General features: G+C 40.0%; 1 protein-coding gene across 2 annotated transcripts in view; it reads left to right on the forward strand.

The window, feature by feature from the left end:
* The window catches only part of LOC137993675 (ATP-dependent DNA helicase Q5-like), a 34749-nt gene that overhangs the window by 7229 nt on the left and 9519 nt on the right, over positions 1-18001 (forward strand). The window contains exons 6-20 of one of the 2 annotated variants that reach the window (XM_068839643.1): positions 1673-1780; positions 2569-2623; positions 3743-3819; positions 3933-3981; positions 4249-4430; positions 6869-6980; positions 7753-7795; positions 9829-9890; positions 11862-11944; positions 13096-13195; positions 14562-14687; positions 14853-14912; positions 15490-15543; positions 15728-15777; positions 16856-16943. In XM_068839643.1, the coding sequence (XP_068695744.1) occupies positions 1673-1780; positions 2569-2623; positions 3743-3819; positions 3933-3981; positions 4249-4430; positions 6869-6980; positions 7753-7795; positions 9829-9890; positions 11862-11944; positions 13096-13195; positions 14562-14687; positions 14853-14912; positions 15490-15543; positions 15728-15777; positions 16856-16943 (1249 nt within the window). Of the gene's footprint in view, positions 1-1672; positions 1781-2568; positions 2624-3739; positions 3820-3932; positions 3982-4248; positions 4431-6868; positions 6981-7752; positions 7796-9828; positions 9891-11861; positions 11945-13095; positions 13196-14561; positions 14688-14852; positions 14913-15489; positions 15544-15727; positions 15778-16855; positions 16944-18001 lie in introns of both variants that reach the window. The other variant, XM_068839644.1, reaches the window with a different exon arrangement.

Below are 18001 nucleotides of genomic sequence, written 5' to 3' on the forward strand. Positions count from 1 at the left end.
TTTCGAGTGTCCTGGAAATGAAAGACAGGTCTTTTGGCAGCTCTGGACCCATGAGTGGAAAGCTGGCTATACAGGGACTCAGTTAGAATTTAACCATCATCTATTGGCTAAGCGAAAAGCAAACATACAAAATGTACTTGGGATACCAGCCTGGTCCAGGACATTCCTCTTTGAAATTAACGTTTATGATCTTGCCTTGTGATGCCTAAAATCCCCTGGGAATGGGGTTTTATGATTATAACAATTTTGAACAGTTGGGCAAGAGGTTATAATAGAGCACCTGTTCAGGAAAGTTAACTTGGCTGTTGGTCTTCTATTGAAAAAGCTTGTAGAGATATTAACAGCCACCAGGTAAAATTGTGTTCACAGATGTTCATTCACAAATTATGCCTGTTATGCAACCCCTGCTGTGGCTGTGGTGTAGATTGAAGGTGTTAAGTCTGTGCTCAAGACTGGTCTAGAGGATCCATGCTTTGCGGGGCACTGAGCACAGAACTAACCATGCCATGCAAGCCATAGACACCTGCATTTGGTTTTGGCGGTCAGCATGTGGTTTTCCAGACTGGCTGGAGATATGGGAAAGCAGCAGAGAGAAGACATGGAAAAGTTAATTTTTGTACAATGGAGCAAGTATACATCCTTGTTTCACTGGTCCCCTCATTGGGAAGGGGTCCACAGATGCACTGTGAGTCATGATGCACAGTAATACAATGTAAGTATGGTGGAGATGCCTCTGATGGTAGTGTCAAAGTCCCTGTAGACCTGATCCTTGGCCTATGCCAAAGAGCGGAGGCTTAGTCTAAGAGCAGTTCTGCTCCAGATGTTCACTGGGTTGCCACTAGCGCAGATCAACTGATGCCATCTGGACAAACTTGTAGTCCTATCATTTGATGTAAGCCTGTCAAATTAGCATTATGATGTCAATGTTGAGCTTCTTTAGTTCTTGTAATTAGTGGTTGATGATGGCGGTTTTCCGGGAGTCATCAACCTGCAAAAGATCATCAGAGAGACCACACGTCCTTACATTCCAGCTTGAGAAGTGCAATTCTAGTAGTTTCTTTCTTAAAAAGGTGTTGCACAACTGTAGATTTGTACAGTCTGCTTTTCAGTGTAGCCACTTGGATCCAAGCACATAATGAAGCTGGTAGACTTTGACAGGACTGTCCATGTGGAAGCAGATAATAGCTCTCAAGTAAGATGCAAAGATCCCTTCCAGTGTTGGAGACAACCTGTAGCCCCTTAACATAGGCCAGTTAGTCCTATAGGTTTTATACCTCACAACTACTGCTTACATTGTTGCTTTTGTTACTAAAGACAGTGGCATTGAAGTGATGTTTCCAAACTCTATGCCTGGGAAATGCATATGGAGACCCTGAGCTGTCTTGACATCAGAATCCCCCTCTGGGTTTGCCTATGAAATCCAGAGGAAAGCACAGCAATACTTTTGGCATGGCCTGCCTAGCTGTAGAAGCTGCCAAAGGGATGTTTTTAAAAGTTGAGTTAAGTTTGAGTTAAGTGGGCCCCACTCTGGATTTTTCTTCTTTTGCCTCTCTTAATGGTGTCCACAAGGCAGGGGAGTTATAATAATAAGTAGCTTGGCTACAGTTAGATAATGCAAGTAAACACTTAACAAAATCACTCAGACCTGTCATTAAAAATTGGTCTTCTGTAGATTTGTTGTTCATTGGACATTACCGCAATCAATGGAAGGTTACTATCAAGAATCAGGCCGAGCAGGAAGAGATGGCAAACCTTCATCCTGTAGACTGTACTACTCCAGGTTGGTCTTAGGTTTTGAAGAAAAGGGTTCTGGTTTGAAGTGTCATAAATTACAGTATAGGAGATTCTTTTGCATTCGTAGGGCACATTCAATTGACCATATTTTGGAATAGGAATACATGGAATAGAAGTTGGAAAGATTCCTTCGTTTTTACGGAGATTCACATTAGAATTATCAAACACTTGCTAAAATGCTATTTTAAACATATCTTTATTATCTTTGTTGCTTCGAAAGCGCCTGCAGACATACCGTTTTAAATCATCACTCCACGTATTCTTATTCCGGAATAGGGTCAATCGCAGTCACATCCCCAAGGCGCTAGAACACCCGACTGGCCATATTATACATGTAGGTGATTCTTTTGCATTCTTAATCTACTGGCAAACTGTGGGGCCACTTTAAATCAAATCAGCTGCTCTAAAATTTAGTGAACTGTGTTTGGTGAGTGCAAAAGAAAAATGGATGATGTGGTGAAAGAAGCGAAAAATCTTTCAAAAAGATAACAATTAGGACCAAGTTTAATCCCTTTTCTGACCACATTCTCCCGTCCCCATTTTTTGGTATTTCCTTGATCTTCCGTAACAGGTACAGTTCATTGTGCAAAATAAGCGCCAAAATTTTGGCCAAGAGCTATTTAATACTTCGACAATTGATGAAGGTGCTTTTATTTTATTGTGTAGAATGTTTTCCCAAAGGCTGATGCAACTGTAATTTATAACAATGAAGTTCATTTATTAATTTATTTATTTATTTATTTATAACTTCTCTTGATTATCATATTTTGACAGACTTGAAAGGGACCAAGTGTTTTTCCTTATGAAAAAGGGAATTAAGGAAAAAAAGGTAGTCAGCCATATAGATTCATGAGCCATTTGAATTTTGTATTCAGTATCATTCTTCAACATTCATTTCTTTCTTTTTACTGCTACAGAGCAGCAATACCGTCTTTTGGGCTGTTAGATCTTTGAGGATCCTAACAAACACGATTTAAACCAATTAGGGAACCTAAAAAAATTCGTGTCAGGATCCTCATTTTTCTCTCTGATATCTTTGAAGATTTTGAAGATCTACTGAACGAGGCCTTTATGTACTGTATCTTGGCGACCACGGGAACACATGAGCCCAACAAATTGACCTGCTCCCAAGTGTGTAGCTTCATGGCTCAGTTGGTAGAGCATTGCACCAGCATCGCAGAGGTCATGGATTCGAATCCCTTTGAAGCCATGTGAATAAATAATTATTATAAGTTAGAGACAATTGCTTAAATTGCCCTGAGTTATTAGTGCGAGGATCACTTCTCCATTTCGTGTGTATCCATTCCTTGTCTTTTCTTTTGAATCTCTACATGATCCTCAAGAGATCCTTCAGGATATTGAATGTAATTTTGGCAGCTAAAGCAAATTTCTCAGAAGGATTTAGTTAAGATCTCCAATAACCAAATAAAGGAAATTTAATAAATTTAGTAGGTTTATGAAATGGTGACAATAGAATCCACTGGGAAACTTGGAAAAATCCGAGCTCCAGATGGGATTCGAACCCACGACCCTCCGTGATCTAGTCGGATGCTCACTGAGCTAACCACTGAGCTACCACTGAGCTACTGGAGACTCTCTGGTAATCAAGGTCGAAATGTGGGTTTTGACTCGAGCTGCATCACGCAGCTACAGAGTCAAATAACGGCAGCATAGCTCATAACTGCAGCTCAGTCACATTAAAGCATATATGCGATGCGGCCAACCAACCACCCAAGTGAGCAAATGTGAGAATGATATATACAATGTGAGAATGATATACACAGTAAATGTATATCATTCTCACATTTGCTCACTTAGGTTTATGAAGATCATTAAAATAATGTCCTTTTAGGTTTTTCGTCCAGCCAATAATTTTATATCCTCTATTAACTGTTGACTCGATTCGGAAGTTGTTATGTACTTTAATAAGAAGCATTCATTTCAGAAGAAAATTAATTCTGAAAGGAAGAATGAAGCAGTTCAAACCAGCTATGAAGCGCTTGTAAAATATTGTGAAGAACCACGGTAACTTAATCTCTTTGTTGTACGTTTTGCCATACTTTTTATTGTTACTTAGTATGAATTTGTCAATGCTGTCAGTAACTTGCTCTGCTTGATGTCTTTTTACTGTTATGCAGTTGCAGACATGCACTCATAGCGTCGTATTTTGGTGACAGTAATCCAAAGGTAAGATTAGTCTGAAAGTCCTTTTGCGTGCTGAAGTTTGTCATGGCGATATTTTATCTCCCTATGCCTCAAATGAAAGGAACATAAGTTTCTATGCAATTATTATCCATACATGTCTCCAAGATAATCGTATATCTCTCACTTTGGGTGGCGTGACTTTCCTTTAATAGCAACAAAAAAACAAACTGTTTTCCTTTCTCCTTCTTTCCAGTTTTAACTTTTCATTCTTAGTTTTGTCAGTAATAGTAACATGGATCTCTTTTGTAGTGTTCACAAGGCTGTGATTATTGCAAGGACCCTGATGGCGTAGATGAGCTTGTAGAACACTGGCGCAGAGGTGCTATGGCAGGTGATCACCGGAGTGTATCCGCGGGAAGGACTTACATAGCATATGATAATGGAGATGATAACGAGCTATATGGAGGAGGAAAATGGGGATATAAGAAAGAGTAAGAAATTATCTGTGTTTGCCAATATATTTTCAGTCGAATCAAGCAACAGAACGAGTGGGAAGTTAGCACACATTCAGTGAAAGCTTTGTTCTAAGACTGTGGACTGTGAATTTTGTGTCTTGCCGTGTGCGGTAGACCTGTCGCGTCCCAAAAGACTGAGCACTTTTTGAAAACTCAACCTTGGAACTTTTCCTGATTGTCTGTACATTCAAAGGAGAGAAATGAAATTTGAAGGTTTTCCATTTCTTTGGGGCAGCGTAAGGCATGTGAACAGCTAAAAAGTGGCGAAGCCTGGAAGAAATTTGGGCCTCTCTCATTCGCGGACTCGCTACTCGTTTGGGAATTGTGGGGCTCGCGCGTTACCACGAAATAGGGAGCTTAAGAATGCGCGTTTTTGAGACGCGGACGGCAACCGGAAGTGATCTGTTTTCCCTTTTAACTTGTTTTCACACAACCACATTTACATTGCTAGTATCTTTTCCCCATTAGAGATGATTAGTACAAAAGTCTGCGAAATTTACTCTTCCGGTTGCCGTCCGCCTCTCAAAAACGCGCGTGCTTAAGCTCTCTTATAATTTAATTAGAGAGCCAGCGAGAGGGCTTCTTGAAACTTTGCAATTGTCATTGTTTTTCCTGTTCATGTTTATGAAGTGAATGTCAGTTAGTTTACATTTGGCTTTTGGGAATTTGAATGAGAAACGGTCTCCAGACCGGAAAAAAAGTTTTCACTGGTAGATAACAAGCGGTAAGCGCTCAAGAAGAGCCTCTTGGTTCGGAAGTTATGGGAAGTTGTTTTCCTCTAGGAAGGGCCATTTCAAGTGGACCTAGTTGCGTGTCACACGTTTCTTTGTCTTAGGCCCTGTTTACAAGCAGGTATAGGGAAACCCTACTATTAGGGTTACCCTAGCAGAAGGGTCAAAGATAGCCCGGGTTTACAAGCAAAATTTCACAGGTAGGGTTACCCTACCACCCGGGACAACTTTGTGTGCTTGGTAACCACCAGCATCGCAAACACAATGGAAACCGCTAAAGCGTTGTCCCGGGTAAGCGAGTTGTACCTAACAGGGCGTTTACAAGGCAGCTAGGGTTACCCTAGAGCTAGGGTAACCCTAGCACTCAGATAGGGTTACCCTAGCGCCAGGGTAACCCTAGCTGCCTTGTAAACACGTCGATGAAAAAAAGAAGAAATGTGTAAGTGCTAGGGTAACCCTCTTGCTAGGGTAACCCTAGCATTAGGGTTATCCTCCCTCCTTTTAAACAGGGCCTTAATTGTTTGCGGCCGCTTTTCAAGGCAATGTATGAAATGGCGGGATTATTAGAGATAAGGAAAGCAGAATTGCACTATTAAAACGGCCCTTGGGATTCGTTCTGAAAACGAAAGGTTCAGATATTAGCAACGGAAAGAACGAAGCGTTACCCTGAACACAAATGGGCTTTATCCTATACCGGTCCAATGATATCAAAAGTTGAAAAAATGATGAGTGGTATCCGCTATTTCGAATAACGGATTGAAAAGCCAAAGGGCGCATTTCAGTTAATTTACGCTGAAGGATATTTGGTTGTAACTCTCTTTCCTTAATTGATGTACTCTATTTCTTGAAATGAGTGCTGTAGAAGCAATTTATGAGAAATGTGTAAGTTTGCTCAAGAATCGTGTCCCCAACTGGCAGATACTGTCCTTGTAAAATTTCAGTTATGCGTGCGCGTGTTTATTATTTTATTATAAAAAGGAAAGGAAAAGAAAAGGAACTCTATTTAAGTGCACCAATTCCCCGAGGACACTGTAAACTAAAATTAACAATTAAGTAATGATCCGTGTAAGGTGGATAGCAATTTCCTTTGTTATGCGGCAACGGGGCTTTCCCCACATAGGAATGTTATCATTTTTACACAGAGAATGCATAAACCTACAGGAAAGCCGTTAACGCAATAAAATTCATTTACAGCCCACTTTGAAAGGGTGTTTTTTTGTGTTAAAAGATTTTGGCCAATCACAAGAGTTGAAAACAAAAGCCAAGAAACGTTTACAATTTTACATGTTCCCCACATACGATTTCTGTGGAATTCATTTAAACTGAGACCAGATGAAAGATGGAAGATGGTTGGAAAGTAAGGATGAATATAATACTGCTTTTATGAAGTTTTGTTAACTTTTGCTGTTTAAGCCAATCAGAAGTAAGTACAGACAATAGAAAAGTTATCACCTTTTTGCATACCAATTGAATTCCAACATGTTCGTTGCCGTTGTTGCTATCGTTCTTATCTGGACCGTTTCTTAAAGCAAGTCAAGTCAAATGTTGGTTTCATCTTTCCTGCCAAATGCAATTTTGATGATTGGCGCGAAAAAAAGTTACCAGAAAATACTAACAGCCCTAGAACCAGAGGTGACTTGTAATTGCAGAAGAGTGGATGCAACCAAACTTTGTTGATTACAGCTTTATGTATGAGGAAGACTGGGATGATGAAGCTGACACAGAAGAAACTTCAGAGGAAGACAGTGCTTTTAGACGGAAACTAATTGCGCAGGAGTTTAAGAAACGGCGCAAGGTAATATTTCTAGCTGAAATGACAGGCCAAAGCCGATCGCAAGTAGTGAAATTGGAAGTGGTGTCCAAGGATGTTCACATCACTGGACTCTGAAAATGACTTCCCTTAAAAAGTCGAAACGTTGGTTAAAACACTTTAATATCGCGTTTATTGTGTTTTCGATATAACTTGTATAGTGGGTTAAAGGGAGAGTGTCGCGTTTCTGCGCATGGGCAAACTGTCACGTGAGATTATTTAATTCCATTGTTATTGAAACAATCGAAAGCACTGATGCAGGAAACGGAAGCAATGCCATAGAAGTGGAATTACTCATTGGAATTCCTTTTGCAATCATTTCCTTTGTGCTATGAACCAACTGCATGCGAATACATAACTCGTGCGTTATGACAACTTGTGCGTAGAATAAAATGTTCGACCCGTACAATAAATTCGATTGTCAAAACTAATTCTGATCTTCTGTGTAAGCCCGCAGTATCTTCCACCATATTTGGGCCTCAGTCATTCAGTGTATTTTCTTAATACTCTCTGCGTTAATGAAACTCATCTGGTTCAGTAAGAAACCATAAAATTTACAACTCTTAGCGCCAAAGCTTTGGCGTGCGCAAAAGCGTGAAACTTTCCCTTTCATGTTGTTGTCTTGGTTGATTTTAATGTGAGAAAAAGTTCACATCGCTATGAAGACAATATGTAGCCACTAACCAACCAATATTGTATGCCTGTCCTATATTTTACCCTAAATATTTCATTATTCATGCTTCCTTTTGGTTTTCAGGGAAAACAGCCCGTTTATTGTCCTTTAAGTCATCTTTTACCTGGTCAGTAGTATGCCTATGTTTGATTTTTTTCCTTTGTTTAATTTGTTGTTGTTGTTTTAATTGCTCCTCGAAGTCTTATCCCAACCGGAACGTCGACTTTTTGTCCCCTTCTCGCGGGCTAAGTTGCTCCCGGAGGGCACCAACATCCGACATGACAGACGTTCAGATAGATATTCTCCACTATATCAATGTAAGTTATACACAGAATCGATAAAAAACAAAGAAAAGGGTAAAAATATTAGAACTAACACACTCCCCTAATGATTACAAAAATTTACAAATTGTGGAAACAATGGAGAAAAGAAAAAAAAAAGATACATCGAGTAAATACAACTTTAAGCAACTAGATAACTAAATGATACTTAAATGCATAACCTAAGACCTAGGACTAATCATAAAGAAACAGAAAGTATAGAGTTTTAAAATATGACAATAATCCCCGTCTGACGTGACAATAATCTCCATGGTCATGGATTCAAATCCCGTTCTTTTCGTTGGTGCTTAATTAACGCAGTTCAAGTATATTTCTGTCAGACATAGTTTGACCGGTTCTCATCTAGCGTGAGGAAGTGCAGTGCAATCGCACGCTGAAGGCTGCGAACTCCTTTGAAGCCTGAATGGAGATGTTTTCAGGCTTATTTAAAGGGGCTAGGTCACGCTGTTTTCGGTAATTTTGTTTAATTTTGTTAGTTATGAGCTCTAAACGTGAAATTGGCAGAGCAAGAGTCTTTCATTTGCAAAATCACGGCCACATAACAACTGAGAATGATTTTCCAGCTGTTTTAATGACATTTTGATATAAACTGATTAACTTTGAAAAAAGGTGGGCCGACGTTTTTCAAATTTACCCAAATGCAATCTATTTAAATCCTCCCCAGTTTTGTCCATCCTTGTCCTTTCTTCGCTTTCCTGTGTTTTGTTTGAGTTCTTCTATAGTTTTGAGCCGTTATTTTGTTATTTCAGTTAATTCTATGACCATTTGATCTACGCTGAAATTGCCTAAAATTGCGTGACCTAGCCCCTTTAACTGCGATGTTTTTCCTAACTTATATTTTAAAATGTCCTTACCCCAAAATATTTTTTGTCGCTAAAAGAAATCTTTGCACCTGCTCGAAACGCTTTGCGGCCATTTTTTCCTTTTTCTAACAAATCCTGCCTTTTTATAGGCTTCAAAACTTGCGAAAAACCAAGCATCTTTCGTTCACGACCGAGTCAGAAGGGGAGTAGGTCTATTCTTGATTTGACGTCACAATCTACTTTGCATGCATGTTTACAAAGAGTTAAAATGCAATGTAAATCAGTTAGTGACGTCAAATCAGGAATAGACCCACTCGCCCTCTGACTCGGTCGTGAACAGAAGATGCTTGGTTTTTCGCAAGTTTTGAAGCCTATAAAAAGGCAGGATTTGTTAGAAAAAGGAAAAAAGGCCGCAATGCGTTTCAAACAGGTGCAAATGCTTGTGCAGCCTGGTTTGATGTTGCTTGGAACATTTGATCAAGCAAATCAACTAAACACGTTTTATTCCCAATGGAACAAGAACGAACAGCCGACCTTAAATGGTATATACCCGTAGAACACGATCCAAATTACCAGCAAATATACTGACGGATGCATAAACATGGAAACGAACTTCAGGCCGAAAAGAATCGTGTTTGAGGGTAGAGGCCACTCAACGAACTTGCGAGGGTGACTTAACAAATAAAATGAATAGATTTATTTTTCGGTGTTGACTCGGGGCTACTCGGAAAAAATCCGAGTGCCCTTTTGTAGGAGTTGAACGTACGACCTTTCGATTACTACTTCGGATTCTCCACTGAGCCATGGGAGACTCGTGGGAGCGGCCAGTCCTTTTAATTCGGGTGATAGTTGTACCACCATACTGCTAGGATCCAAATTGTCGACATGAGCAAATTCGCGATTGTACTGAAAGAGATTTTTCAATGTGACATCTGTTTTAGTACAATCGAGAAGTTACAAACTAAGTTATCAACTTCCTTTTATGCATTGATTCATTCTAAAGTCTCTTTCTTTAGGCCCCAATTGTCGTCTTAAGCAAGCAACAAACTATGCCCACATTCCAAAGCTTAACATCAAGGTAGGAAGGCGACGACATTTGAAGTTTGTTTCATTTCGTTGTGAAGTTAGATGAATATTGCTTGTCCGCAGTCGCACAGAAGATTTCCAAGTTTATCTCTGGCTATTTTTCAAGACGAATACAAGTTCAAAGTCTTTTAAATATTTTTAAACTGATATCTTAAGTGACCTGCATTGCTATTACAACAATGTCTCACTTGCAATCGATTTGAAATATAAGTTTAAAGGAACTTGTTTACTGGAATGTCAGAAAAAATGCATTCCTGATTTTCATCACCTTTTGCGAACGAAAAAGCTAATGAGATGGAAAAGGCGTTTATTGTTGTTGTTTTTTTGTCACATTGTTCTCAAGGGAGACTTCGTTATAAAGAATTCTGAAATAAGTAGTCGATTTTTTTTAATACTGAAATGTCTAACGTAGGTTATTTGTGAGTGGCTGGTTTTATTTGCTTGGAGCATTTTCCCGTTTGTGCTTTTCCGACACTTCCAAACTTCAATCGAGCAGTTCTCAGCTGGTGGGTCGTCTTGAAGATGTCGTTTTCTTCACTATTTTGGAAATCTTGTTCCCAGTTTCAGACGATTGTAAGTCAAGAGAAGGGAAACTCTTTGGTTTCTCGTTGCAAACACTTGGAACTATTAAGCAGCGCGCGTCGCTCGAATCCGTCAAAAGTCATGATGTTTTTTTGTCTGCATGTGCCGAGTTGTTTGAAGCATTTTTAGCGCTGATCCCGCGGTAAGTGAAACCAAGCCATATACAGTAAGTTTGCTGTTATTTTGGTTTTGAAGCCAGGTTAGCGCTGTTTCCTTGCTTCGAACAACTTGGTTCATTTGTAGCGAAAGGTTTCAACCTTTGGGCAGTCTGTTTGGAAATATTCTGCTTCGCGTTCACGGAAATCCAGCTGAAAATTTCTGCTCTCTCAAACCTAATAAAATCTATTTGATTTCAGCTAAGTTCATGCCCGATAGCAAGAGTTCTCGGACAATAACGGAAAAGATAAACTATCTAAACCTAACAGGATTTTCATAGTCATATATGCGACATGCATCACTCTGCCATTTGCCTTTGCCGTTGACTTCAAACGCCAAGACAAACCTCGTTGTTTAGGCTGCATTTATCAGTACTCCGAAGTTATTCATCGCAGATCTTTCAATTCTTTCCCGTCTTCTGCAAAAAAAATTCAAGCCTCATAAGACACTGTAGGTTAAATTAGCAAGTATACGATTATATTTTTTTAATACGTTAGCACTTTTTCATTGCTAATTATTGTCTAAATAGTTCTGTCAAAATTCTGAGAACAATTCAGCACCGAATTTTTTAGAAAAATGATCGCTCTTTGATTCGAATTTTTTTTACGTCGCATGACCAAAGCGTTGCGTGGTTTGATTCTCGATAAATTTGTATGAAAAAAAAGAGGAAATTTTCAACATCAAGTTGTTCCCTCATTTAATAATATTCAAATGAAGTGACTTATACACGACGGCTGGATCCATGTCGCGCAGGTGACTACACTTGTGCGTTCTGGTTGAGTTGTCAAGTTGTCACTGTGCCACAGTCATTTGTTCGCATCGGCTGGTGTAAAGTCCATGGGTGCTTACCGTTTAGCCAGAAAATCCGGATGGAATGATCGTTGTATGAAGGTAAGCCATTTTCCGAATTTATTGACCAACCGGGTGTGAATGGCGCTTACAATTTACTAATCAGAACTCCATCCCGCGTATTTACTCGATATGACGCGAAATTCACGAGAAACTGCCTGGAAACGAATCGATTCTCGCAAATGATTAGGGAATTTCCCGAATTGCGTTCCGAACGGAAAAAGTGGACTACCTCTGGAGGTTGTCCACAATTTCCGAAAAGATTCTCCGGAAAATTGCCTTTCCTTTTAACCTCAAACCAAAATTTCCGATTTTTTGGCTAAATGGTAAGCACCCCTTGTCATTTCTTCATCTACTAATCGGTCTTTTTTGTCAGGTAAGGGAACATTGCTTTGGTTTGTTGGAAGAAGCCATGAAATCAAACATAAAACAGTGCGCTAAGGTGGAGGAAACTGAGAGGTAAGGAATAGCTGTGTCGAATAAATTCCTGAGAAACCTAACAGCAACCTATCCCGACTTGGGTCTATAGGAAAGCTTTCCTTCCCACGGAATAAACTCTATTAAGTTGTATGTATCGCCTGATCACGAGAGCTCTGTCACGTGACAACACTACTGACACAACTGATCGCAAAAGCTTGGTATAGACAGTGAACTGAGTAACTGGTAAAACGGAACCTTCTTCGATATTGTACGGAAAAAAACTTTAAAAGTTGTTTTTACTATTGCATTCTTGGCGAAAATGTTTAAAAAACAATATCAAGGAATTTTTTTTCATCTTCCAACAGCGTGTTCATGACTAACTCAAGTCCACTTATTCTCTTATCACGTATTTCGTGCGAGAATCTAGCAGGGTTTTCAATATTTGAAAAGAACACTAGGTCACCGGGTTAGTTTTCAAGATACTTTCCGAAAACCGAGTTTTTAAGGGTCTTGGAGCATCGCTATGCCGTTACCATGGCAATAACTGGGAGCAAGCAAACACTCTCAAAACATTTAACAATTATTCGCCGAAGGTGAAGTGATTATCGGTGAATATTCACCGAGACGAAGTCGAGGTGAATATTCACCGATAATCACTGAGCCTGAGGCGAATAATTGTTTTAGTATAAATAGACAGGTGATTATTTAAAAAAAGAGAAAAAAAAAACATTATTTTCAATGCGAAAATCATCTTCACTTACAGTGGTAAAACGACTACTGGCAGCCATTTTGTCCGTCGAGGTGATTGTCGGCTGATAATCCGAGATAGCGAGCCAATGAGAGCGCGCGATTTTGTATAATCACCTGTGTATTTATACTAATGCCTGATAATGGTGTTAGGCAAACTTATATTGAAACATTGCCCAACTAACAGGGTCGACGGTGTTGTAATCATCTTCTGTTATCTGTCGCAAACAATTTCGAGTCACCTTGCGTACGCACTCTCCTAAATCGAACCGTTTAACGTCTTCTCTTGATGATTTTCTTCTTTCTGAATGCCCACTCACTGCAGTTGACCGTTGCGGAACAGCAAGTGGACAACCATTCCTTAGATGTGCCATAAAATCGTTGTTCATCTTTTTACACTCTAATTTTTGTTTATTTAAATTGGTATTGTTTTCTTTGATTAGGCTATTGTTTGACATGGAATCTTCCTCAGCTGATATTGAAAACAACATATTCACCAATAGCAAGTCAGATATTGGATACAAAACGGCTATGCTGAAAAAGGTATTCAATTCAATTTTCAATGTTCACGAATTTGGTGATCTCAGGTGATAATTTATGACTAAGGGCCTGTTTACATGGAGGTGGGGTAACCCGGGGTAGGTGAGGTCAAAAAATGGTTCGCGTTTACATGCAATCTTACCACCACGGGGTCCCGGGTGACCATTCTCGAAGCTACTAGGTGGTCGCTAAGTACGTAAACAAGCAAAATAGAAAAACCTTAAATAACATTGACCACAACCAGGTTTTCTGAGCCCGCGACACTGAGCACCCCCAGCAAACCATTGTTTTAACGTTAACTGCTGGTCAGCAACCTGGTTCTGGTCATTGCTGTCTCAGGTCTTCCGGCAAAAAAGCGGGTGAAGGACACATTTTGGCGGTCAATGCTCTTTTACTCTCACTAATTTTTCTTAGTTCAACTTTTGAGGACTGTGGCTTCTTATTTTCACTTTTAACGCTGCAACGCCTCCGCCAAAGGTAGTATATCGTGACCCTTCTTCAAGCGTTTACATGGCAAAATGCGACCTCGGCTGGGTGGGTTACCCGCACAAACCGTCTCGGCGGTTTACCTCGCCTATCATTTAAATGCCCGCCTCCATGTGAACAGGCTCTAAGATCAGATACCTTACCACCAAGCGACAACCAGGTTGCTCCAAGTCTTCAAAACTCGCTGAATCTAAAAGGAGTCCTTGCTATTCCTTGGCCTTACTTATTCTTGCAAAGGCATCGAAGAGTTATTGTTTTTTTTCTTTTTTCATAAGCCCTGTTCATTAATTTTGTGGACTCGGAACCGTGAATCTGGTTAGGAAGCGAGCATTTTTGTGCAAATATCTTTGGTATCTTTGTTTTACTACTGTTTTTTACTATTGTTTTTCAATCAACTAACCTCAAGCAAAAAGGCCAAACGTGTCCAAAATGTGAGTCAGGCCTAAGTTTACCAGGCAAGGCAAAGTTGGGGACGGGCCCTTGGGGCTTGGGGGTTTCGCGGCCGGGGTGTATTCCGGATTGTAGCGACTGAGAAGATTTCTACCCCCGATCCCTAGACGGGATGATATTCCATTGTGGGTTTACCCCCAATATGCTTCCAGTACCCCAAGTTACACACCTGCGTGAAGAAAGGTGTGGAATAAAGTTGAGGAGGAGTTGTCCAGTTTTCCATTTTGTCTTTTTTGGATTCTTCCTTATCACATGCCGGACGCCTAGAAAGTGAAATTTTGGACTGCTTAAGATTTCGGTCACAAATGTGGAATTTCAATAGTTCTTAGAGAAACCGACTTTTTTTCGTTTGGACTAATTTCATCACACTTGCGTTGCCACAGCTACAAAAAAATTGCTTAAAGGTCACATAAACTGTGTTTTTCTTCTGTAGGTTGGAGAGGTGAAGTCTTGTACGGCTAGTGGCAACATTTTCGTTTGGCGTTTATCCTCAGAAATAGTTAATAAAGTATTGAGCACAACGTCTTCCGTCACAACCACTAAACTCGACAACAAAGAGGTATCTGTGTTTTTTTTTACGTGGCGATTTAGTTATCCTGCTAAAAGGAACCACTGCTAATCGATCTACCGATAAATGATTTCACAAAGTGAGGCCCGGATTAAGAATCCAAAGCCAAAAATTGCGAAACTAACATCTCTTATAAGTTCTGTGATACCTCGACAGGAAGCGAAAGAATCTGCAAGTAAAGATTGCACGCCATTTGTGTCCGCTCTTCAGTTGATGGTGAGTTAAATACGCAACTTAAGTCACGTAATTTTTTTGCAAAAGATTTGAAGCTAAGAATTCTTGAGCTTGTTTGATATGATAAGAATAGTTTGTTGTCCTGGCATAGACTGTGAATGGCCCGACAGACTTCTTGAGGGCGCACCGGGTTGTAGTGATGCAGTTCGTTCCGATTCCGTCTTCAACGTTCTTCCTTTTTTTTTTTTCAACTAATGAACTTCGACTGGGTGACGATGATTCATAATTGATGAAGATTCAGTGAAATTGTCCATAACTGTTTCGATTATGAGATTTCTACGACATGACCAACAGGAAAACACCGGTTTCTGTCTGTTGATCCAAGTTTTGTCCAGGTGGGCGTGGTTGATACCTAGCCTGATGGGTGTCCTTCTGAAAATAGCCCGTGGTGAAGGCTTCTGGGGCGCAGGGATTGCACCTCAAAGATCCGGGCGGAGACGAATTCGCGTCCTCCGTTAAAATTTGTTATATTTTCTTCTTTTCTTTGAATAACTGACTGAGTGACAGACGTACTATAGGTAACAGTAACTGATGATCTAATAGATGGTTTCTTTTATAGAAATCAAATGATAATACAAAAGAGGAGCCGAGCGTTAAAAAGGAGCCCAAAAAGGTAGTTACAAGTTTTAGTCCATTATGGCGGTTTCTTCCCCCCAACGTTGGTGAAGACGTTTCCCTTTCTTTTCCAAGGCGATATATTTCTTTCAACTTCTTAAGTGTGCTGGTGGCTTCGTCTTTCTCTTATGTGACAGCAAAGCTCTACTGGAAGTTAAGTCAAACTTTCTTGTTTCCCATAGGTTCTTCCTTCCAGAGTAATTCCTACCATAAAGTACTTCTTTGAAAACGAGTAAGTAACTACAGAGCTAGCGTTTGAAGCAGGTGGGATTCTGTAATACATTAGCACATGTTAGTTGTGCGAGCAGAGAAGCTTTGACGAATTTCGCGATGGGCAGTCAAGCCAGAAATAGAGGATATTACATGACTGTGCGGGGACACCAATTTTATCTTCAAGTGCTAATGGTACCTCTCACGAGTGAGCGCAGGTAACAAGTGTGAGATTTTCGCACGAGAAGATAAAATTTGTATACTTGCGGACATAACTTTTTGTTTATTAAGGTCCAGGAAAAAGGCTTCAAAATCCATTCGATTTTGTTGAACGATTTTGACCGCAGGGCTGGACAAACGATTTCAACACATCATCAACATTTCATTCAACATAGCTTCACGAGAGGCCTGGCACTCAGTACCAGGCTGCAGTCGCGGTTGTGGATACCGACATGGATACGTCCTTGAGAGACCGATTAGTGCGCACGCGCGTGCCCAACAATGTTGAAAGAGAAGAACGGCTTCAACTTCATTCAATATTCGCGACAACGAAAGAAATGTTGAATGGTTGTTGAAGCAAAGTTTAGACGGTTTTAAACTCATTCAACATCGATTTAACATGTTTCAACACGGTTGAAGGGGGGGGGGGGGGGGGAGGGGTCAAACGGTTTTAACATCGCTGTGCAACAAAATCGAAGGGATGTTGAAGCAAATGTTGAAGACGTTTGCCCGGGACTTATCAAAAAATCCAACTGTGACATCTCAGTTGAAAAAAGCGAAATGAAATGTGAACGATGCAAATAGTATATTCACTTTGCGCGACAAAGACATCATATTTTAGCGGGGAACAAAAAAATCCCGGTATTTCATCGACATCTATGTGATAAATCATTCTCTCGCTTCTTCGTCGCTTAAAACTACTTCACTCGCTTGAATTCCTCCCTGTGCGCGACTAGAGATTACGCCATGTCGGAGACTTTCCAACGGTGATTATCTCTTGTTCTGAATCCTATTTACTCTCAACTCTTCATATCTTTAAGAGATGCTGAATAGTTCCGATATCAAAGCAGCTCTCTTTTTTCTTTTTCCTTTCTTTTTAGTGATAAAAAAGATGATGCGGCCAAAGAAATTGAAGAAAATCATGGAAAGAAATTGCCAACAAGCGGTGTCAAACGTGTAGCTTCAGAGGTTTGATTACCTTGTTCTTTTTTTCTTGTTTTGATTTCAGTGTGAAATGTCCCCTCTTCGCCGCAACGCGAAAACCCCTTGGCGAGTTGGGGCAAGAAGACGATCGAAAATTCAAACTTAAGTATGAACTTGTTTTTCTCTTAGACATTTGTAATCATCTGAAGACTGGGGTACAATTTATGGAGTAATAGGCTGGCGCGAGCCCTGTTTGAAATTTCGAGCCCGATTACTCCCTGAATTGTACTACACGAAGTCCTATTATCAAACAATCGTAACTATTACAATTGACGAGAAGACGTCGATGAAAAAAAATTTTTAGCTTGATCTGCTCAACTTTTCTTTGTTTTTTTTTTTTTTTTTTTTTTTTTTTTTTTTTTTTTACAAAGTTGCTATTCGTACGGGACCCGCACACCGACCTACATTTGTTATTCATACGGGAGTCTTCTTAAAATGATTATTGCAGGTTCAATAACACTGGGAAAGTTTTTACCTCGTCTTTAATTCTCTTATATACAGTTGAGCTATGAAACAAGCGCATTGATGTCTGTTTAGTTTTCACTAAATACCTCTTTCGTTCGATGTCACCTGACCTGCTTCTCCCATTCAAGTCCAAGCACCCATTTCAAATACCGCTAATAAACAGTATTTAAGGGCTCTTTCCTTTTGTCAAAACTGGCCGGCCAGACCCATCAGTGTGCAAAGAAAATGCAACAACTTGAAGGAACACTTGCATGATAATCCCTCGTAATCTTACGGAGGAGTATATATCATCCTCGAAGAGTGTTAATTTGAAGGCGTTGTAGAGTTAGTACTTCCAAATGCCCGGTCTGGCCGGTCAGTTCTTTCAAATGGAAAGCGCCCTAAGTCTAAGCACAAATTTTAAAACGGTTAGCTTTCGCCATTACTGCGTGGCTTTGTCGTTCAAGGTTAGGGTTAGAACTTGTAATAATCATTCTGAGAAGACTCTCGTAAGAATAACAAATAAAGGTCGGAGTACGGGTCCCGTACGAATATATATAGGCACTGCCTTTTTTTTTTAAATAGCTCTGGAAAAAGAT

Source organism: Montipora foliosa, chromosome 2 (genome assembly GCF_036669935.1).
Source record: "Montipora foliosa isolate CH-2021 chromosome 2, ASM3666993v2, whole genome shotgun sequence".
NCBI classification, from domain to species: Eukaryota; Metazoa; Cnidaria; class Anthozoa; order Scleractinia; family Acroporidae; genus Montipora; species Montipora foliosa.